This window comes from Pristis pectinata, chromosome 5 (assembly GCF_009764475.1).
Source record: "Pristis pectinata isolate sPriPec2 chromosome 5, sPriPec2.1.pri, whole genome shotgun sequence".
Lineage (NCBI taxonomy): Eukaryota > Metazoa > Chordata > Chondrichthyes > Rhinopristiformes > Pristidae > Pristis > Pristis pectinata.
Window position 1 is genome coordinate 44,033,935 of NC_067409.1, and position 23,767 is coordinate 44,057,701.

The 23,767-nt window shown below is 40.0% G+C and overlaps 1 protein-coding gene across 1 annotated transcript in view; it reads left to right on the plus strand.

Annotated features, from left to right (window-relative positions):
* ankrd28b (ankyrin repeat domain 28b) overlaps positions 1–23,767 on the plus strand; it is a 122,954-nt gene that overhangs the window by 3,446 nt on the left and 95,741 nt on the right. Inside the window, exon 4 of the mRNA XM_052015873.1 lies at positions 21,804–21,882. Within this exon, the coding sequence (XP_051871833.1) occupies positions 21,804–21,882 (79 nt within the window). The remainder of the gene's footprint in view (positions 1–21,803; positions 21,883–23,767) is intronic.

The window sequence follows — 23,767 nt, forward strand, 5'->3', positions numbered from 1 at the left end:
CATTTATAATATATATGTGTGAATAATATATGTGTATATATGAATTTGAAATTGCCACTTCCCCTTTTTGTTTGTTTTTTTTATTTCATTACATTCAGTTGGGGTAGTCTAGAAGGTTGTTAGTGAATGTTGTTGATTTCTTTGATAATTTGTGATCTTGATCAAATGTGGTCGACAACTTATCTTTCTCCCTCAGTTCCTCCTGACTCTAGTCAGATAAGGAAACTTGGATGCTGGTTACATGAGGTTGCTCTCGAGGACCTTGGTGTTGCTTGATAAAAGGATTGCTTGTGCTTCCTAATAATTAGGGTATAACGCAATAGGCCAAATAACTGAAAACATGGACTCAATGGCTCAAGTGACCTATATACTGCCATTCAAAGTCTGTGATTTTTATCATGGAAGGCAATAACATTAAGAGATTTTATGTTATATTGTTTTGTAATTTGAAAAATGCACATGGAAATTCAAAATGAATCAACTAACGACCATTTGAGAACCAAACTTATTCAATTTCTGTTGCTGGGCTATGGGTTGAGAGTAGTTGATCAATCTTTGTTTGGTTTCTGTTATTTAACTCGAAGTGTGTGTGTGTGTGTGTGTGTGAAGGAACCTTCTTAAATAAAATGTTTACTAGAAATAGCTGTAGTCGCACCAGTTGTATAGTTAATCTTCTTTCTGTGTCCAGCTATGAAAACAATTATGACACAGGATTGTTCTGCATGCTTGGCTTTAACTAATGTTTTGTGTTTTGGTGCAGTGGTATCTTTTATTATAAGTAATGACACTTTATGTTTAAAATCTATGCAGGTTTTACAGTATTTGCTTTGAATAATTTTCCTGATTCTTTAAGTTTACATGTTTAGATCAGTTTAAATAATAGTACAAAAAAGTTGGTGAGACTAAAATCCACTTAAATCCCAAGGTCCTGATGACTTGCATCCCAGAGATTTGAAAGAGGTTGCTATAGGGATGGTGAACCCTCTGGTTATCATCACGCAAAATTCTATAGATTCTGGTATTGTCCCTGTGGAATAGAGTGTAGTAAATGTGACCCCAGAATTTAAGAAAAGAAGGAGAGGAAAACAGGGAACTACAACCTGAAAACAGAAAATGCTGGAAACACTAAACAGCTGAGACAGGTTTTAACATATTACTTTGAAGATTCTTTACCAGACTGACTGACCTGTTAGCCTAATGTCAGTAGTTGGGAAAATGTTGGAATCTATAATAAAGGATCTAATAACAGAATACAGGGGTTGAGCAGAATCAACATGGATTTATGAAAGAAAATCCATGTTTGATTAATCTACTGGCGTTCTTTGAGGATGTGACCAGTGGAATAGATGAGGGGAAAGAAGTGGGCTATGATGTATTTGGATTTTTCAGCTAGCTATTGATGAGGTTGCACACGGGAGGTTGGTCAACAAGGTTAGAGCACGTGGGGAATGATATACTGATATGGATTGAGAATTGATTATTGGACAAAAAGCAAAACAAAAAGAAAAGAAAATGGAGCCTGTTTGAAGGGAAAGGAGCGAATAGCAAATGGGATACTTTTAAGAGTGTGACATCAAGAGTCTAGGAGCAGCATGTTCCTATTAGGGTGAAGGGTAAACCTGGCAAGTTTAGGGAACTTTGGCTGACGAGGGAAATTAGGGCTCTGATCAAGGAAAAGAAGGAAGTAAATATTGGGTTTGGGAGGTTGGGGACCAGTGAATCCCTCGATGACTATCAAAAGATTAAGAATACTCTTGAGGGAAAACAGGTGGGCAAAGAGAGGGCATGAGATGGATCTGACAGGTAAAGTTAAGGAAAATCCCAAGAGATTCTATAGCTATATGAAGAGTAAAAGGGTGGCTAGGGAGAGAGGAGGTCCCCTTAGAGATCAGCAGGGCCGCCTGTGTCTGGAGCTGCAGGAGATTGGTGGGATTTTTAACAGATATTTCTCCTTGATGTTTACTGAGGAGAAAATCATGGTTGCTCAAGTGATAAAGGAAACAATTGGAGATGTTTTGGAGGACATTTGTATTACCAGGGAGGAACGATTTGCAGCCTTACTGTGCATTAAGGTGGATAAATTCCCAGGGCCTGACTGAGTGCATCCTCTGACTTTGTGGGAGGCCCTTGCGGAGATATTTGCTTCATCGTTAGCCACTGGTGAAGCTCCTGAAGAATGGAAGGTGGCTAACGTTATTCAGTTGTTCAAGAAAAGTGCAAGGACAAACCAGGGAACTGTAGGCCGGTCAGCCTGACATCAGTAGTGGGGAAGTTACTGGAGGGAATTCTGAGGGACAAGATCTACCAGCATTTGGATAGACAGAGTCTGCTTGGGAGGAGTCAGCATGGCTTTGTGCTTGGAAAGTCATGCTTGACAAACCTTTGAGTTTTTTTTTGAATAGATAACCAAAAAGGTAGATGAGGGAGGGCAGTGGACGTTGTCTGTTTGGTATTTAGCAAAGCCTTTGACAAGGTCCTGCATGGTAGGCTAGGCTGGAATGTTAGGTCCCATGGAATCCAGGAGAGCTGGTTAGCTGGATTCAAAATTGGCTTGAGGTAGGAAGCAGAGGGTGGTGGTTGAAGGTTGTTTCTCAGAATGGAGGCCGGTGATGTGGTGTGCCGCAGGGGTCGGTGTTGGGACCCTTATTATTCGTTATTTACATAAGTGATTTGGATCGGAATGCACAAGGCTTGATCAGTAAGTTTGTGGATGACATGAAATTATGAGGTGGTGTTGATAGTAAAGAAGGTTATCGTAGATTACAGGGGGACCTTGATCATTTGGGAAGTGGGCTGAGGAATGGCAAATGGATTTCAATGCAGTTAAGTGCGAGCTGATGCACTTTGGAAAGTCAAACTGGCATAGGACTTAAACTTTGAATGGTAGGCACTCGGGCATGTAATGGAACAGAGCGACCTAGGAGTACAAGTGCATAGTTTGTTGAAGACAGCATTACAGTTAGGGTGGTGAAAAAGGCATCACGCACACTGGCCTTCAGTCAGGGCATTGAATAAAAGAATTGGGGCATTATGTTGAAGTTGTATAAGTCGTTGGTGAGGCCACACAAGGAGAACTGTTTACAGTTTTGGTCGCCCTGTTATAGGAAAGACATGGTTGAAATGGAAAGGGTGCAGAAGAGATTTACGAGAATGTTGCCAGGTCCAGAGGGCCTGAGTTGTAGGGAGAGGTTGGCCAGGCTAGGTCCTTATTCCTTGGAATGTAGGAGAATGAGGGGTGACCTTTTCGAAGTGTTTAAAATTGAGAAGCATAGATAAGTGGTATCTTTTCCTGTCTGTTCCCCAGGGTAGGGGAGTCCAAAACTAGGGGGCATAGATTTGGGATGATAGGGGAAAGATTTAAAAGGGATCTGAGGGGCAATTTTTTCATGCAGAGGGTGGTGAGTACATGGAATAAGCTGACAGAAGAAGTGTTTGAGGCAGGTACAGTGGTATCATTTAAGAAGCACTTGGATGGGTACATGGAGGGGTGGGGCTTAGAGGGTTATGGGGTGAATGCAGGAAATTTGGACTAGCTGGGTGGGCACCGTGGTCAGCATGGACTTGTTTGGACAAAGGACCTGTATCCCTGCTGTATTTCTCTATGACTCTTATTTAAATTTAAATGGTGAAAGATTGCAGCATTGCTGTTGTGCAGAGAGACTTGGGAGTGCTTGTGCATGAATCGCAAAAGGTTGGTTTATAGGTGCAACAGGTTATCAAGAAGGCAAATGGAACGCTGGCCTTCAGTGCTAGAAGGATTGAATTTAAGAGCAGGGAGGTTATGCTGCAAATGTACAGGTTACTGATGAGGCTGCACCAGTACACGCACTGTGTAGTTCTGGTCTCCTTACTTGAGGAAAGATGTACTGGCTTTGGAGGCGGTGCAGAGGAGGTTCACCAGGTTGATTCCAGAGACGAGGGGGTTAGCCTATGAGGAGAGATTGAGTCGTCTGGGACTATACTCGCTGGAATTCAAAACAAAAATGAGAGGGGATCTTACAGAAACATATAAAATTATGAAAGGGGTAGATAAGAAAAGAGGCAGGAAGGTTGTTTCCACTGGTAGGTGAGACTAGAACTAAGGGACATAGCCTCAAGATTCAGGAGAGTAGATTTAGGACAGAGATGAGGAGAAATTGCTTTTCCCAGAGAATAGTGAATCTGTGGAATTCTCTGCCCAGGGAAGCAGTGGAGGCTACCTCATTAAATATATATTAAGATACAGTTATTTAAGGGTTATGGGGAAAAGTCAGGTAGGTGGAGCCGAGTCCACGGACAGATCAGCCATGATCTTATTGAATGGTGGAGCAGGCTCAACGGGCCAGATGGCCTACTCCTGCTCCTGCTCCTGCTCCTATTTCGTATGTTCTTGTGTCTCTAAATGGATTTTCTCAGGTTGCCAGGCTGTGACTAATGGGGCACCACAGCGTTTAGTGGTTGGGCCCCTGCTTATCCATGATCCATTTTAACAAGTTAGCTGAGGACCAAACGTCATATTTCTGAGTTTGATAGTAATGAAATACTAGATGGGATTATGCATGAGGAGGAGGATGTAAAGAGTCTTCGAGGGGATATAGACAAGCTGAGTGAGTGGGCAAAAACACAGAAAATATAATGAAGGAAAGAAAGGAAATATAAAGGAAAATGTGAATTTATCCACCTTGGTGTCTTTTGATATTGGGTACTATTGATATGCAAAGGTACCTAGTTATCCTTGTACACAGATCAATGAAAGTCAACATGTAGGTGCAGCAGGCGATTAGGAAGGCAAATTAGGATTTGTGTACAGGAATAAAGATGTCTTTCGTACAAAGAATCTTGGTGGGACCCTGGAGTATTGTGTACAGTTTTGGTTTCCTCACTTCAATGAAGGATATACTTGCCATAGAGAGAGTATAGTGAAAATTTAATAGACTGGATTCTAAGATTGTCAGGTTTTCTTTGAGTAGAGATTGTGTCGACCAGGCCTATATTCTCTAAAGTTTAGAAGAATAAGAGATCTCATTGAACCTACAGAATGCTTACAGGGCTCGACAGGCTGAACTAGGGAGGATGTTTCCCTAGGCTGAGCAGTCTGGAAGCAGTCATTAGATTCTTGGAATAAGGGGCATGTCATTTAGGACTCATGGAAAAAAATTTTCAAGCAGAGCTTGGTGAATCTTAAAATTCTCCAGTCCAGACAATTGTAGGAATGACATTGTGTTCAATGGATTTCTGGATATTAAGGCAATTAGCTGGTACAGGGATATTGCAGGAAAATGATATTGAAGTAAAAGATTGGTTTATATTTTGCTGAATAGTGGTAAAGGCTCAAAAGGCCTCATGGCCTGTTCTTGCTCTTGTTTCTTATGTTCTTTTCAAGGCTTCCTACAATAGAAAATTGTTTAACCTTTTGAGCCCTTATTGATAAATTTTGCACCATAAAAAGATAACCAGCAGCAAGACTGATCCTGGGGATTCCATCTGATTTACCATTTTTAGGAATTAGTCTAGCAAACTAAATCATTTTGCCTCAGAGATGTCTTTCAAGAAGGAGTAAATGTGTCATTTATTTCTAAAGTTGATTTAAACTATTATGAAATTGATTTCATTGCCTAATGAGATGCAGAAGTTGCCATTATTTCACAAGCAGAGAGTACATTTATGAATCAAGATAGGAGTTACTTATTTTTGGTGGGCGAGGAATTGTGACATGTTTTTTAAACTGTTTTGATCAGTTTTCACTCAAATTTCAGAGGTTTTCCTCTGTTCTCAGCTGTTACAACTGGGCAAGGAAAAAGTCATGAAAAATTGACTTTAACATGACATAACCAGATGTTGAAAATGGCAAAATAATTTTTAAGAGGGTATCTTTTAAACAAATGCCCTAACCAGTTATTTCAGATCATTCAGTTAATTAATAGTTTATCCCTTTGTGCTGCTGTGAATTGTCAGGTATCCCAGAGAAAATGATGGTTGTTGGGTAGCTTTGTCAGCTGACAAACTCTTCCAAGGATGGATGAAATGATTGGTGCCCATTTTATGCAATAATAGGTTTTTTCCAAAATAAGAAAAATCGGTAGCATATGATCACTGATATTGCCAAAACTGTACAAAAAAGTACAGTTTTACGAGATTGGTGTGAACCTGTTTGAGGACACCACCTGGACATGTTCCAAGGTATTATTATGTGAGGTGATAAATGTGGCTTTTAACTTTTGTTTTTAATCCTATGTGCCAGTTATTACCATGAAGTTTATTTCCAGCTCCATAATGTTACCTGCTTCATCTCACCTATGGTTGTAGCCTTCTCCCTTGTCATTATTACCTCTTGGATTTTCAGCTGTTAATTTGGTATCTCTCTTATCTCTTGAGTGTTTACACTGTGGGTTCAAGTCTCTCTGTGGAGACAAATCACAAATTTCTCAACTGACATATAAATAGGAAGAAGGCGGCTAAGGTAAATGTGGGGCCTCTAGAGAGCGATGCTGCTGAATTATGGCAAACAAAGAAATAGCAGATATGTTGCATAAATTTTTTACATTAATGTTCACTGTGGAAGACATTGCTAATATCCCAAAGATATTAGATGGGGTAATTTAAAATAAAATGGTGGAACTTACAAAAATCCCAATTACAAGGGATTAATGATTATGGAAACTCAGAGCTAAAGGTAGACCTGTTGCCAGGACCTGATGGACTGGATGCTGGGGTTTATGAAGGAGGTGGTTGCAGAGATAGTGGACCCATTGGTTGAAAATTTTCATAAATCACTAAACTCTGGGATGGTACCAGAAGACTGGAAAACAGCCAATGTGATGCTTTTTCAAATAAAAAAAGAGGGGGAGCTAACAGTCCAGTTAGTTTGACAGCTATTATTGGCAGGATGCTACAGTCAATAATCAAAGAAGAAATAGGTAATCATGTAGGAAAGCTGAATGTAATTAAACCTAGTAAACATGGTTTCATGAAAGGTAAATCACGTATGACAAATTTGCTTGAATTCTTTGAGGATGTAATGGAGAATTGAATGAGAAGAACCTGTAGATGTGGTGTGTTTAGATTTCCAAAAGGTATTTGACAAGGTGCCACATAAGAGGCTGCTGCATAAATTAAAAGCCCATGGTATTGGATAATACCATGGATTGAAAACTGGCTGTCACATAAAAAACACATTTGGAATAAATGTGTCCTTCTCAGACTGGAAGGAGGTAACTAGTGGAGTACCACAAAGATTAGATCTTGGCTGCAATTGTCCACTATTTACATTAATGACCTGGAGGAAGGAAAGGCATGTGAGGTTTCCAGATTTGCCGATATGAAAACAGGCGGAAGGGCACGTTGTGATAAGAATACTATGATTCTACAATGGGATATAGATAGTTGGAGTGTGTGGGCAAAAGACTGGCAAATGGAGTTTAATGTGGGGAAGTGGATGGTCATGCACTACAGTACGAGAAATCAAAAGGCAGATTATTATCTAAATGGTGAGAGACTGCAAGTGAGTGAAGAACAGATAGATCTAGGTGGTCCAATTCATGTATCACAAACAACTAGCAGGCAGGTCCAACAAATAGTTAAGAAGACAAACAGCATTTTGGCTTTTATTACAAAGGAATTGGAGTTTAAAAATAGCAAGGTTTTGTTGGAATTGTACAAGGTGTAAGTAAGTCCTCACATGGAATACTGTGTACAGTTTTGGTCCCCATACCTGTTAATAGGATATAGTATCATTGGAGGCAGTACAAGGGTGATTCAGCAGGTTAATTCCTGGGATGAGAGGGTTGTCCGACCAACAGAGACCAAGTAGTTTGGGTTTGGATTCCTAGCAGTTTAGAAGAATGAGTTGGTTGCCTTGTTGAAACATACAAGATCCTAAGGGGGTTTGACAAGGTAGATGTTGGGATGTTTTCACCAGTGGGAGAGTCTCGAACAAGGGAGCATAACTACAAGATGAGGGGCAGTCATTTAAAACTGAGGTACATAGAAATTTCTTCTTGCAGAGGGTAGTGAATGTCAGGAATTCTTTGCCCCTGGTGGTGGAAGCTGGATCGTTTAAAGTGCTTAAAGTGCAGGTGGATAAATACTTGATTGATCGAGGAGTGGAGGGATAAGGAGAAATGGCACAGAAGAGGAACTGAGGTCAACATAGATCAGCCATGATCATATTAAATGGTGGGGCAGGCTTGAATGGCCTGATGGCCTACTCCTGCTATTTTCTTGTGTTCTTGTTACGTCCAGTGAAGTACTGTGAGAATCCTGTCATCTTGTGGTTGGGACACTAAGTCATTACATTCTGAGATGGATTTAAAAGAGAGAGACAAGTGATTGGAGATGTTGGAATCTGGAGCAAAAAATAGTGCTGGAAGAAATCAATTGGTCAAGCAGTATCTTTGGAGGCAAAGGAATGGCTGATGTATCGGGTCGAGACCCTGCATTAGGACTGAGAGTGTAGAGGGAAGATAGCCACCATAACGATTTGAGAAGCAGGGGTGAGACAGAAATTGGTTGGCGAGAGGTTGAACCAGCGGAGGGGGAGAGATGATGGGCAGATGGAGTCAGGTGGGGGAGGATGTCTAGGATACGGGGGTGGGGTGGGGGGGAAGGGAGGGGTGTACAAGAGGAGAGATACCCTAGGTGTACTGGTGGGAGTGGGAAAGGAACACGGGGGGAGTGGGTTATCTGAAGTTGGAAAATTTAATGTTCATGTCATTGGCTGGAGGAATAGGAGGTGTGTTTGTGTTTGGTCTCAATGTGGTTGTGGAGAAAGCCAAGGACAGACAGATTGGTGTAGGAATGGGAAGGGGAGTGGAAATGTCATGCAACCAGTTGGTAACCACCTAGGTTCCCATTCCCACACTGACCTATCTGTCCTCAGCCTTCTCCACTGCCACAGCAAGGCCAAACACAAACTAGAACAGTGCTTCATATTCCACTTGGGTAGCTTACAGCCAAGTGGTATAAACAGTCTTTGTGACTGCATCTACCAATACATTCTGAGTTTTAAGTATTTTGCAAAAACCAGGACTTTCCACACAAAGTCCCAGCTGACATCCATGGTTACTTGCTGAACAAGAGATGTTACCTTCAATATTGTGTAGGCCTTTACAGTGTAGACAAAAATGTTGTTTTATTTTAACTTTTTCTTTAGTATTTCAAGCATTTTTTTTCACTTAAGTTCTCAAGCATTCAGATTATCTTTTGTAAGTTGTTTATGAAATGTAAGTTGTTTATGAAATGTAAGCTGCTATAGCTGATAACCAGATCGAATGATTTGCAAGTTAGTTCTTTTTTTGCTTATTTCAGTCTGATCGGGCTAGTTTAACTGCAAAATTTCCAAAACCATGTGCCAGTGAGGGAGACATTCTTTTCAACCATCAGTGCCCATTGGATTTTCTCCAGGCATAATATGAGTCTGAGTCATGCTGTAAAGTTCATGCTTGCATTAATTTATCTTCACGTGATATTGATTTTCACCTTTTTACTTACTGCACACCCTCTTACATTTTGAATAGTTTCCTGTCATTGCAGAAATGTTTAAAAGATGCCATTGTGTTTGTGAGTTAGGAAGCTTATTTCTGGTGTGTAGGAAACCTATTCTGGAGTGTATTTGTTTTTATTTTGGAAATAATTTACATAGAAAAACCCAGATACCATTTCACTCCTTGAATATGTTCTGGTAGTCAGAAAAGATCATGGCTGATTTGTGACCTAAAATCTACCTTTTTTACCCATATTTCCTATGAATTTGATTAAACAAAAAAAAACATTGGATTGAAAATTAGCATCAGTTTCTGTTTGCAGTAGTTTTCCTAATTTCAATCCTGGATCACACCTTCACTTTCTAAATTCAAAGGATACAACCCGAGTTTCTGTTTCTCCTTGTAACAATCCAGGTATCAGACTGCAAGCATGATATGGTGAAAAGAGATTTAATGAAATACATTGATTAATAAAGTTGACAACTGATAAGAAATGGGAGAAGAGAAGTTAGCCAATATAGAATATAAAAATTGACCAATAAGCCAAAAAGTTATGATGTTCACAACTAAGCCTGCATCTCTACATTCATTGCAGCCATATAATAATACTCTGAATACCATGTTTCTACAAGATTCGTTTGGAGGCAAAAACATTTAAAACAAAAGTTACCATAAGCACATCTGGGCTTTTCACTCTCGTGTTCAAATTGCTAGGAGGTCAAGAGGGTGAAGAAGAGAGATCAAAACTAAGTTTTTCCTGTGGATCATGGCAACACTTAAAATAGTCCTTAAATTTCTCAGTGGGATTGTAACATATTCTTACTTTGAATAGTAATGTATTACTTTAACGTGCCTGTTTTATCTTGACATTTTAAAATGTTAAGTTTTGTATATGAGCACTGTCATTATGGACTGACTTTTCCTATTCATAGTGGTTGCATTTATTAACATATGAAGACTCAACATTTTGTCTCACGTGTTAAATCACCTGCAATATGGGAATCTTTTTCATTTGCTGGATGACTTTAATTCTATGTGCCTTGTGGAAACTGGATAGGCATTTAAGACCCCTGGTGCTTCGGCTCTTCCTACAAGCTCTGATTGTTATCCTGTCAGTATTTATTAATTTGGCAGATTAAGCTCTGATGTCTCTATCTAGACCTGGTTGCTAGCTTCCCAATGTGTTTGAATGGGGTATTGTGACATGAAAACAGACATTTCTGAAAATATTCAGATCAGTCAACATCTCTGGAAAAAGAAACCTTTTAATGTTTCAGATCCAGGATCCTTCAGCTCTGACGAGGGCCTTGGAACTGAACTATTAACTGTTTCTCTTTCCACAGGTACTTCCTGACCTGCTGATTGTTTCTTGCGTTTTCAGTTTTATTTCAGATTTCCGGCATCAGCATTTTTTAAAAATTTTCATTTATGGTGACATGCCTACCAATCGGGTTTTGGCTAGAAACGGATTCAATGCTTAGAAGGCCAGAACAATGTTTTAATTGTTTTTAAACTTTGAAACTTTCTGTGGCACCTACAAAGAAAACTTGCTTCCCTAGACTCCCAAACTCTCTTTCTGCAATTTACCTGAGTATTTGGGATCCATCCTTGGGTCATTCTGAGATTGTGCGCTGCTCCTTCCTTGGCTGGTTGAGCAGCATCTGGGGGTGGGGGGGGGGGGAGGCTAGAATTGTCGATGTGTTCAGGTTGAGAACCTGCATCAGGACTGAGAGTGTAGAGGGTTGGTAGCCGGTGTAAAGGTGAGAGGGGGGAGAGGTGAGACAGGGGCCAGTAGGTGATAGGTGGACCAAGGAGGGGTAAAGGATGATGGGCAGATGGAGCCAGGTGAGGGAGGGGAAGGTCAGTGATAGATGGAAGCAGAGGAACAAGGAAAAAAGGGAGATGCAGTTACGTGGGAGGATGAAGGTAGAGACGACTGCTGGAGGGTGATAAGCAGAAACACAAAGGCTATAAGTGCTGTCTGTGCTACAAATACAAGGGCTATCATCCCCCTCCACTCTTAGGCCTGATGCAAAGGTCTCAACCTGAAAAATATCAGCAATTCCCCCCCCCCCCCCCACAGGTGCTGCTTGATACTGTTTCCTCCAGCAGTTTTTTTTAGCTCATAACGATCTAGATTGTTTTTCATACTTTCACAGTCTACTATTTAAAGAAAAGCTTAAAAAATGTTTTAGTCCTTAATTTTCGCTTCTGCTATAACCTATAAGTGAGAATTGAAAGAAATTATTTGCAAAGATTGGGGAAAAATAGGCTGGTTCTTTCATTTTAAAATTGTGTTACATTATCCTTTATGAAGTAATGTAACTTTTCAGTTATTGTCAGAAGTATATTTTACTTTTGCAACTATCTGTTTTCTGCAACTTCATACACCAAAATTTTGCAAGATACTGTTTTGCCAATAATCACTCATCCAAGGTAATTTTGATACTTGTGCATTGAGCTTGCAACAGAAGTGTTGCCATGAGGAAAGCACTTATATCCAAGCAGAATAATTGAACAATTTTGCACATTCTGCTCTTAATTCAAAGCTATTTCATTCAAAGATTTGAATCAGATTTTTTTTGATCACCAAGTTCCCATTTTTGCTTAAATAAGGTTATTGAACACTAAAATTTAAAACAGTCTCAACTTTTGTTGCAAAGGCTTATCTTTTTTCTGATCATTTCAGAGCTTGTGCAATTCAGGAAGTTGTGATCAGATCACACCAAACTTGGGTTTTAAAGTCATAGAAATAAAATTAGTAAGGATTTGCATTTCAGTATATAATTTGCATTATTTGGAGCACAGAAAAGAAATAATTAATGAAGGATACTCTGTAGAGGTATTGATCAAATAAAGAGGAGTTCAGAGAACTAACTGAGATGACAGGCTTTTTATGACACCATCTCAGAATTGAAAAGACCCTCTCAAGAAATAGTAATATTTTCATCAATCGTTTCATCAGACCATTGCTTTATCAAGAGTTTATCATTGCCCTCGATTGAGTTCTTTGGCTGCAGCAAATGCAGTGGTTTCCTCTCTAACATAAATAATTTAAAGAGTCCTGTAAACCTGCTGAAAGTAACCAGCAGTTACAGAGAATGTGCCTGCATTTCTTACGTGGGTGGTGACCATTGAATCCAACATGTGTAACTGTGCATTCACAGCAGGAGTGGCATAGATACTGGAGTGGGCATCCTGATTCACTGAGGCATATCTCAAACTACTGTTGAAAGTGTACCTTCTGCATCTGCTTGCGTCCCTTTTATGAAATTCCATTTGCTACCCTGTACCTTGGACTCTCCTTCTCCAATGTGACCTCTCCTTAAGGACAATGAAACAGCTTCTGCTCACCTCCATTATCTCTGCAGCTGTGGCTTGGCTCAAATTGTCTTCTAGCCTTGGGAAATGATAATGTCAATTTGTATACACCTAGTATCACAAGGCAGCAATGTCTTGGTGATCAAGTAATTTGTTTGAACAACGTTGATTGAAGCACAAATAATGGCAAGGATGCTGAGATCTCCTCATTTTCCTTCAGATGACACAGTTGTGTCTATCTCCACCTATATTTGTATTGATAAAATTAAAACCATGTAGGCAATTTGTTCTTTAATTGGAGTGAATAATCATTTTACAAATTTGAATCTTTGTGTGATGTTTGGATGCAATTTTGATTAATATGGTTTGAAGATGTAAAACTATTGGCGTGTTTCACCAATGGGGCTAATTGTGCTGTAGATAATGAATGTGGCATTAAATACTTAACAGATATTGTGCCTGTTTGGTTCTGCCTTCTGCAAGGCAATGTTTTTGTGAATATGAAAAGTTCTACAGCAGCAGAACAGTAAGCTGCTGTTTTTTGTAAGCTGTATGTTTGAAGTTAATATTGTACTTAAGTCGGGCTATAAACCTTATTATTTTGGAATGCTTTCATACAATTAACTACCATTAATGGGTCTGAGGAAAAATCAGTATTATTAATTGGTTATTCTAATTATTCTGCATTTTGTCAGTACTAATTGAATTATATAACTCACAAATAATCAAATCAAGAAAATCTTGCACTCAGGCCTTTGTAGGATTGAAGTGAAAATACGGGGAAAATGTTATGCCGTTAATAAGACCATTAATAAGCAATAGATTTAAAATTATTAAATGTTTGTGTTTCACAGCCAGCATAGTACTTTTGAATTGTACTCATTTTAGTCATAGAGTCAGACAGCACAGAAACAGCCCTTTGGCCACTGCCTGCATGCCAACCATTGTAGGTATCTGTACCAATCTCATTTGCACGCATTTGATCCATAGCCTTCTATGCCTTAATGATTCACATGCTTGTCTTGATGCTTCTTAAATGTTGTGAGAGTACCTGCCTCCATCAGAGGTAGCGCATTCCAGGTTCCAACCACTCTCGGTGGTGGGGGTGGGAGGGAATCCCCCACAGATCCCCTCTGAATCTCCAACTTCTCACCTTGTACCTATGCCCTCTTGTTTCAGACATCCACATCAAGAGAGAAAACATTCTCACTAACTACCCTATCTATCCCCCACATAATTTGGTAAACCTCAAGCAGGTTAACCCCCACCCCCCATCTAATCCCCCCTCAATAACTGTAATAACAACTTGAATTTTGTTTTTTTTTGGCATGCTAACTTGTGAAACAATTTGTAGTAGTTCTCCTAAAAGTGAATTCATTAAAAGACAAAGGGGAAATTTAGTCACCTACCAAAAGGGGAAATTTGGTCAGATGGGTTTTGGAAAAGATTTCCAATGTTGGGCCTTCTACAGATGTAGGTACAGTTCCCAGCCATGTATAAAGAGGGTGACGGATTGTTGATGTGTAAGAATGTGGAAAATAAGTTTGCCAACACTGTACTGTGAACATAAGGGACACATTATGGGAGGGGCTCATGGGCAGGCATCTGCATCTTCAGTAAGCATTCAGTAAGTTGTTGCTGGAATTGCCCACTAGGACTATTTGGATGTCATTGGCAAGTGAATAGTGTTTGCAGCTGATTGCAAAATTTTAGGCCCTTGTGTATGTCAGGTGACTCTGACATAGAACTTGATATGCAAACAGGTGCCCACATCAGGAAAATGATATAGGAAAATAACTGCCCAGTTCTGGTAACTTAAAGGACAAGCAAATTTTCCATTTTAAATATAGATTCTCCCCTCAACTATGGAACTGTAGCAACCTTCCCTCATTTGCCATTCTCCTGCAGCACCAGTACGGGGCAGCCAATTACTCATTGTAAGTGCCATACATGGGACAGTTGGATACCCTAGCAGAGAATGATGCAATCAAAATGCACAGAGCAATTTGATAGCAGCATTTGTAACAAATGATCAAGTAATCAGTTGAGTGCTTTTGTTTGAAGAGTAAATCAGGCAAGTTGAGAATACTGAGAGGTGATTGGTTTATCATTCTTCCTCTTCTCTCCCTTTTGTCCCCCTTTTTTTTGCCTGCTCTCCATTTTTTTCTTTCTCTGTCCTTTCTCGTTCGTTCAGTGTTTTAACATATTAATATAGGATAAGAATCCTGCAATTCACAAATATGGATTAAATGTACAGAAGGTGCAGAACACTTTTATGGAGCATTAGGCATACCTAAATAAACACATTGCGTATAATATACAAATAAACTAGAAAATGACGAAGTATGACTTATTCCTGAATAATTAGAATAGGAAAGAATGAGCAAAATGATTCAGTAATAAGAACATTAAACAAAAATTGAACAATGTAGCAAATTTGGTCTGGAAGCCTTAAATGGTTTTGTTGTGAATGTACATTGCTAATCATATTGTATCACCCAAGATGTGTTTATGAACAGTTAGCACTGAGAACCATAAAAAAGCATACTGCTCAGCTTCTATATGCCTATCAAATTTTCAAATTTTACCTCCCCTCCACCAACCAGCGAAAGCTATTCATTCAATCAAGAGGTGCGTGACTGAATATTCTGAAGCACTGCATCAGTACAGAAGCCTGTATGTTCAGTACTTGTCAAAAACCATTCTCTATCAGGGTTTCATCCACATTTCTGCAGAACTATGTAATGTACAGCATTAGCTGGTGCAAAGCAAGATGTCAGTTTTCAAAGCCTGGAATTTTCATTAGGTCTGGCTATTCTGACCTGTGAAATAAAATTGAGGGTTTTTTTTTTGTCCAGGGTCATTCAATCATCCTAATAGTCTTCATCAGCAAGTTTATCACTGCCATTCCTGACTCCTCCAACAGTTTTTCTACTGGTCTTTTAAGCTCCTTCTGATGTAAATACAAACTCATCAAAAAATTTCACATTTCGTTCCACACACGTTCCTGCCCATGAGCTCCCTCTTTTCCAGGATCCATTGTCTCCCCACATCCCAGTATGTTGATAGTCAGTAGTACTGTTCTGTTTTTAAACAAATATCTCCATACCTTTAAATTTCCACTTCATCCTCCCAGTCTTTGTCACAACTTGCATCATCTGTCCCTCCTATTTATAGACTGTTGAACGTTTTGGCTTATCCTTTTTTCTATTCACAATGTAATCCCATAACACTCCCTAGCCTAGCTTTCAACCATACTGGAAGTGTGTTATAGAATCATATAGCACGAAAACAAGTCCCTTTCAGCCCACCTCATCCATACCAACCATTATGCCTATCTACACTGGACCCATTTGCCTTCATTGGGCCTGTATCCCTCTGTATTTCCTAAGTACCTGTCCAAATGCCTTTTAAGTGTAATTGTATCTGCCTCTACCAACTTCTCTGGCAGCTTGTTGCAGATAACCAACACCCTATGTCAGGACATAACCTCTAACACCCAACTCCTACTTCCACCATTTCAAAAGCTTCCTCAAATTATTTTCCCCATTATCAAAGATCACATCCTGATTTATGATTGGAGGCCATTGCCCTGAAGGAGGTTGTTGCCCTTTTAAGTGGAAAGTAAGTGTCTCGCATTCTTGAGTGTCTCTGACTGAAAATGCTACATGAAAACAGATACAATATTAAACTGCTCTGTTAATTTTTTTTAAATCCTTCTGCATAGTGTCCATGCATCATTCTTCTTGTGTATTCAGTTATTTTCTGTCTGTGATTCATTATGGTTTTCCTGTATGCTTTTGTTTGTCTTTGCAGTCACAGGATGAGTCACTTTATAATCCACAAAGATCTCCCCTACAGTGCTGGAAATAATCACTGAAGTAAGCCTATTGGTTCCTTATGAGTGGGCCCCTTCCCCTCCCCATCCCATTTGGCATAATGTAAAAAGCTTAGTTACAAGCAATTTATCATTGATCTTTACCATTTTGCTAACATAGCAGAATGATCTCTTTCATTTTGTTTAATTTCTGCCTTGAAGCATGATAGATGTTCCCAAAGATGGGTGGATTAATATTTATTGATAGGTGACTTTATAGAAAAAGCAATGCAGAAAATAGAGACACTCTGGTTTGCTGATTTAAAAAAAATTATTTAGCTTTTGGTTTGATCTTGCTTTTAATTGGTAATTGGTTTATTATTGTCACATGTACTGAGATACAGTGAAAAACGTGTTTTGAAATGATCTGCATGGATGGCATGCAAAATTAACTACATTGAGGTACTTCAAAGGGACGAGCAATAATAGAATGCAGAATATTATGTTAGTTACAGAGAGTGCAATGCAGGTACACAGTAAGATGCAACGACTGTGACAAGATAGATAGATTGTGAGATCAAGGGTTCACCTTTAACAGACAAGAGGTCCATTCAAGAGTCTTCTGACAGTGGGATAGAAGCTGTCCTTGAGCCTGGTGGTGCATGTTTTCAAACTTTTGTATGTTCTGCCCAATGGAAGGGGGGGGGGGGTGAATTGCAAGCTGGAATTGGCCTGTACCCTGTATTCAAGTAGATGGTTATCCACTATGGGTTGCTGAATAGTAGGACATGAAGCAGGAGTAGAAAAGAGAACATTCCCCACAACCCCTCCCCCCCCCCCCCCCCCCCCCCGTAATGGATTTTGGTTATTAACAAATGTTGCTAAAAGGTCCAAGTAAATACTATATAAAAAAAAAGAGGCTAACTGCGATTTCAGTTGCCCATGTGCTACCATATCATCCACCTCAATTGCAGTGTTTCTGTGAGATCTTCTGATAAAACCACCTCTGAAGTTTCTGCTGCTGATTGGAGTCCACAGTTACCCCTGTTCTTCAGTTTACATGGTTTGCCTGCTTATGGTAAGACAGAAAAAAATAAAAACATGCCAGTGAACAAACAAATTAGGAGCAGGAGTAAACCATTTGGCCCCTTCAGCCTGGACAGCCACATATGACCTCATCCCCGTGTTCCTGTTATCCCTTTAATAATTAGCAATCTATCTACCTCCTCAAAACAAATATTCAAAGACACTGTTTCCACTGCACTTTGAGGAAGAGACTCAACCATCTGAGAGAAAGTATTTTGTCTCATCTCTGCCTTAAATGGGTGACTCGATTTTTAATCAGCAATTCTAAGTTCTAGACTCTCCCACAAGAGGAGAGAAACATCCTCTCAATATCCACCCAGCCAAGACCCCTTGGGGTCTTGTATATTTAAATCAACTCCCATCTTACTCTTCTGACTCCAAAGGATATAAGCCTAACCTGTCGAACCTTTCCTCATAAGCGAACCTGCCCATTCCAGCTGCAGAATAAAATAACTCCTATTAACAATACAGTAATTATTTGTATGCACTATTTTAATACTTATCTTGGGACAATGTGAAGTTACTAACTTGCTGTCCTTAGCAGCAGAGAGGTAAATGTATCCCTAAGGCAAAACAATGGAAGCATTCAATTCTATATTCTACCTATATAATTTGCCTTGTGGATGCATTGTTCCATTATACAAAGGTCTTCTAATTGACATAATATAAGAAATAGGAATGGGGGTAGGTCATATTACTTCATAAGTCTGCTCTGCCATTCAATAACTTTATTCCTATCTAACCTTGGCCTTAACTTACTTTACTAACATGTTGTCCATAACCTTTACCTCCATTATAGACCATAAATCTGTCCATTAATGTGTTCATTGAATCAGTGTCCTCGTTCTGGGGTGTAGAATTCCACAGATTCTGAGGGAGGAGTTTTCTCCTTGTCCATATTAAATAGAAGACCACTTATTGTGAAACCATCTCTTCTGGTTCTAGATACCCCTATGTGGGGCAGCATCCTCTCAGCATCTTATCTGTCAAACCTCAGAATATGATGTATTTCAGTATGATCTGCTGTTTTTCAGCTGAACTTGTGGGTTCAAGCCAAACATTCTTAAACTTTCCTCATAATACAACCCCTTCATCTCAGTAATTGCCCTAATTAACCTTCTCTGTACTCCTCCTATGCAAGCATATAGCTCCTTAAATAAACATTTTTTTCATAAAAATGCACTGTCACCTTACTCTATCTTTAACACTAATTTGAGTTTATCCTTGGTTTCAAAGTTCCTTTTGCATATTTATGATATTTTGGGAATCTTCCTGTGTATATATATATTTTTTAGCGGCATAATACCATGTAGCAGGTTTTACTATATAGCAGAGTGCTCAGGGAATGCATTATAGTTCTGCATTATGATGCCATTAAGTGTGGAAAATTAATGTTATGGTCAAGAAAACATTTGTGAGTAACTTTTAAGCTAGAATGTCATACCGAAGCAAAATTGGACAATGGATGGTATGTCAAAGTGAGGCATGAGGAAAGCTTTGATCATATTTGGGTTTTATGGAGAGCCTTAAATGGAATTATGAAGTGGATTAGGCATAGAATTCTAGGACATGCATCCCATGTGGCAAAAGATTGTTTGCCAAAAATGAGGTAAAGGGAGAGACAATAAAAAGTGCAACAATATGAAGAATAGAAAGTTTGGGGAAGTTTGTTTTATTCAGATTGTCTTCAGTTGTTTTTCATTGATGATGATGTAGTGTTACCTGCTACTTAATAGCAGCATATTCGCTGCTGAATTGAAAGGTAGTGGAACTTGAGCATGTAATCTCGGTTGATGCTTGAATGCAGTCCTAAAGTGACATCGTGAGAGCTTTCATTCAGAATAAATTGAGGTACCAGATGAAAAATCAACAAAATGTTGGAGGAACTTTGCAGGTCAGGTAGCATGCCTGGAGAAAAACAGTCAACATTATGGGTCAGGACCCTTCTTCAGGACTGAAGCTAGGAAAAAGGGAAGCTCAATATATTGGGGGGGGGGGGGAACAGAGCAGTGATAGGTGGACAAAAGGGGGGGCAGGATGGGCACAAGGTGCTGATGGGTAGATGCAGGTAAGAGATAGTGATAGGCAGATGTGGGGAAGGAGGGGAGAATAGATCCACCAGGGGATGGGTCAAAGTATGGAGGTATGGGGGAAAGGGAGGAGAGGAAAAAGAGAAAAAATGGCGAGGAGAAAAAGGAGAGAGAGGGGCTAGGAAAGGGAAGAAAAGAAGAGGCAATGGAGAATTTAATGTTCATCCCATTAGGCTGTAAGGTCCCAAGACAGAAAATGAGGTGTTGTTCCTTCAGTTTGTGTTTGGACTTCTCCCAGTAGTGGAGGAGGCCAAGGTATTCTTTGTTGTTATGTACCCGGGACCGTTATTCTTTGTTGTTACTACATTCTCCAAGATGTCTCCGGGACCATTATTCTTCGTTGTTAGCTGATATGTCAGTCCTCGGCCTCCTCCACTGCTGGGAGAAGTCCAAGCACAAACTGGAGGAACAACACCTCATTTTCCACCTTGGGACCTTACAGCCTAATGGGATGAACATCGAATTCTCCCACTTTAAGTAAACCAACCCCCCCCCCCCCCCCCCCCACCCCACCTTGCCTCTTCTTTTCTTCCCTTTCTGAGCCAATCTCTTTTTATCTCCTCACCAATTTTTTTTCTCTCTTTTTCCTTTCCCTCCCCTCCCCTCCCACCATACCGCCTACCTCCATACCTTTGATACATCCACTGGTGGATCTGCTCTGCTCTCCTCTCCTCCCCGGCATCTGCCTCTCACTACATCTTACCTGCATTTTCTCCACGGATGCTGCCTGACCTGCTGAGTTCCTCCAGCATCTTGTTTTTTTTCATCTAGATTCCAGCATCTGCAGTCCTTTGTCTCTAAATTGAGGTACCACCCTCCTTGTCAGGTGAGTCTAAAACATAAGCTGCTACTAATTCTAGCAGAGCTGAGGAGCTTTCCCCCCTCTATTCCAGCTAACATTTATCTCTTTCCACACTACTTTTGATGTCTTTTGGCTTTTCAAAAAAAAAGCTCTACAAAATATTTTTTATATGCCTAAGTGTCGCATCTAGTTTCCACAATGCATGACCTCTTGGCAGATAGCACAATTGATCAATTAACTATTTTTATGTAGCATTGGTTGAGAGAATAATGGTCTGAATGCCCAAAAAACTACTCGCACAACATTTTTTTAAATAGAAAACCTCACCTTAATATCTCATTTGATCAGCAATTCCTTCCAACAGTGCTGCAATATCTGAGTAAACCAAGGGGATGCTCAAGACCAAGGTGGGAGACTTAATTTTGTGATCCCAGTTTGACTTGGAATCATCATCTCTCAAACTCCTCTGAAGGATTTGAAGTTTGGATTATTGTGTTGCTCTATAATTAGAGAGAGGTTCCTCCAAATGCTGCATTTCACTTACTCACCTGTTATCCAGGTACTTGTGCTGAGTTCTTATCTTTGTACTTCGTGTTACAAAGGAATCTTTACTTTTTCCCTCTGCTTAGCAATGTGCCTAAAGTCAGCCAGTTGCTGTGATCTGAGGTTGGTGAGTGAGTGCCAGCTGTACTATGGAAAATTTCAAACAGAACCAGCTACAATGAAGTGTTTTGATAGAATAAGTAAAAAAGAACAGTTTCCACTGGCAGGAGGGATGGTAACCACAGGAGAAAGATTTAAGGCAATTGGCAAAAACATCAGGGAAAGTTTGGATGTTTTTATAAGCAAGAAGTATGGATTTGGAATGCACTGCCTGTAAAGCTATGGATGTTTATTCAGTAATTTTCAAAAACACATTGGATACATGCTTGAAATGCAATCAATTGCAAGTGTAGGGAGAAAAGAGCAAGAAATAAGAATTTATTTGCATAGCTCTGTCCAAGTTACTGCAAGCACGGTGGACATAATGACCTTTAGCACTGTAAGAGTTCGTGAAGTTGTGCTTTAGACTTTGGAATTGGAATGGAATACTACAAAATGCTAGTTGCAACTTTGGAAGCTATGTTAATGTTTGTCTTAAAACAATGAGTGATATAGCAATTCTTTAATAACATCACTGAGAAACAAATAGAAATTTTTAAAATTATTTTTTCTTCTCATTTTAGGATGCAGAGAAGAGAACTCCTTTGCATGCTGCTGCTTATCTAGGAGATGCTGAAATTGTTGAACTACTTATTTTATCAGGTATTTTTGGACTTTTCCATTTATTCCAGAGTTTTGATAAGATCTTTTACTGAAATTATAGCAGGAGCTTCAGAAGATGATGTTTAGGATTTAGATTTTGAAAAGTGAAATGATGAAGCCTTCAGCTCTAAAGAGTCATTTTTCTAGTTGAGAAAGATAGCTATCCCTCTGAGCTTGATGACCTTAATCTTTAGAGCTTGGCGTCTAAGAAGTCATCCATGAATTTCATGCCAGCTCTGAGCTGGCACACATCCCAGTGAGGCCTTAAACAGCAGTTGTGGCCAAAATTCCCAGCTAGGCTGAGAACTACATATCCCCTGGTGGAAGATGTTGGTTGTGGCTGAAGATGAATACATGGCCTGGTTCTGAAGTTCTTTCTAAAATAGAAAATAGTTCTCTGAACACTAGAGTAGAATCCTGGTTCAACCAGTTTCTGACCTATGAATTTGTTCCAGAATTATGGACCCCTATTAGAATTTGGTACTAAAATATTGCTGACTGGTTGCTAAAGTGTGTCATGTTTTTAGCTTTAGCTTATTGGTACTGTTTTATTTATGGAAGTTCATAATGCTAAATTATAGTCCCTGGTGACTAGACCCGTGGGAAGTGTGTACAGCTGCATCTCCCATTTGACTGCATCAAGCTCACACCTCAGGTGCAGGCAGCAGGTAGTTAGGTGACCAACAGGAAAGGTAGAGGGGGTAGGCAGGAAGTGCAGGTTTCCTCTGTGGCCATTCCCCCCACTAATAAGTATATTATTTTGGAGCAACTTTTGGGGGGGGGGGGGGGTTGCTGATGAGGGGAGCAGAGAAGAGCAGCAGCAGCTAGCAGGTCTGTGGCACAACAACTGGCTCTGAGGCACAGCAGGAGAGGGTGGAGACAAGAAGAGCTATAGTGCTAGGAGACTTGATAGTTAGGAGAACAGACAGGAGATACTGTGGCCACAATTGAGACTCCAGGATAGTATGTTGCCTCATGGGTGCCAGGGTCAAGAATGTCTCTGAACGATTGCAGAATACTCTTGAGGGTGGGTGAGCAGCCAGAAGTCATTGTACACATTGGTAGAAAAGGGATAAGGTCCTGCAGAGTGAATATAGGGAGTTAGGCAGAAGGTTAAAAAGCAGGACCTCAGAGCTTGTAATCTCTGTATTACTCCTGATGTCATGCGCTAGTGAGGGTAGGAATAGGAGGATAGGGCAGATGAATGCATGGCTGAGGAGTTGGTGCAGGAGTGATGAACTTGGGTTCTTGAACCATTGGGATCTCTTCTGGGTCAGAGGTGACGTGTACAGGAGGGACAAATTGTACCTGAATTGGACAGGGACCAGTATCCTGGTGGGGATATCTGCTGGAGTTATTCAGGTGGGTTTAAACTAGTCTGGCAGGGGGTGGGATGCAAAATAGTGGAAGATGAGAAAGTTGAGGCAGATATAGAAGTTAAAGCAAGCAAATCTAGTAGACTGGACTGGGAGCAAGGAAGGTCCTATAGACTAAGCTGCATTTATTTTAATGCAAGAAGCCCAACAGGTAAAGCAGATGAACTCAGTATGGATAGGCACATGGGACTGGGATATTATAGCCATTACAGGAACATGGGCAAGACTAGAAGCTCAGTGTTCCAGGATACAGATGCTACAGGCATAATGGAAGAGGAGGCAAGAGACCTCTTGTTTGCTTGTTTGATTAGGGAGAACATCACGGTAGTACTTGGTGAGGATTCCTGCAGGATCATCCGTTGAGGCTAAATTGGTGGAACTGAGAAATAAGAAGAGGGTGATCACTTTGATATTATTGTACTATAGGCTCCTCAATAGTGGGAATTAGAGGAACAAATATGAAAGGAGATTGCAAATAGGTATAGGAATAATAGGGTTGTAGTAGTAGG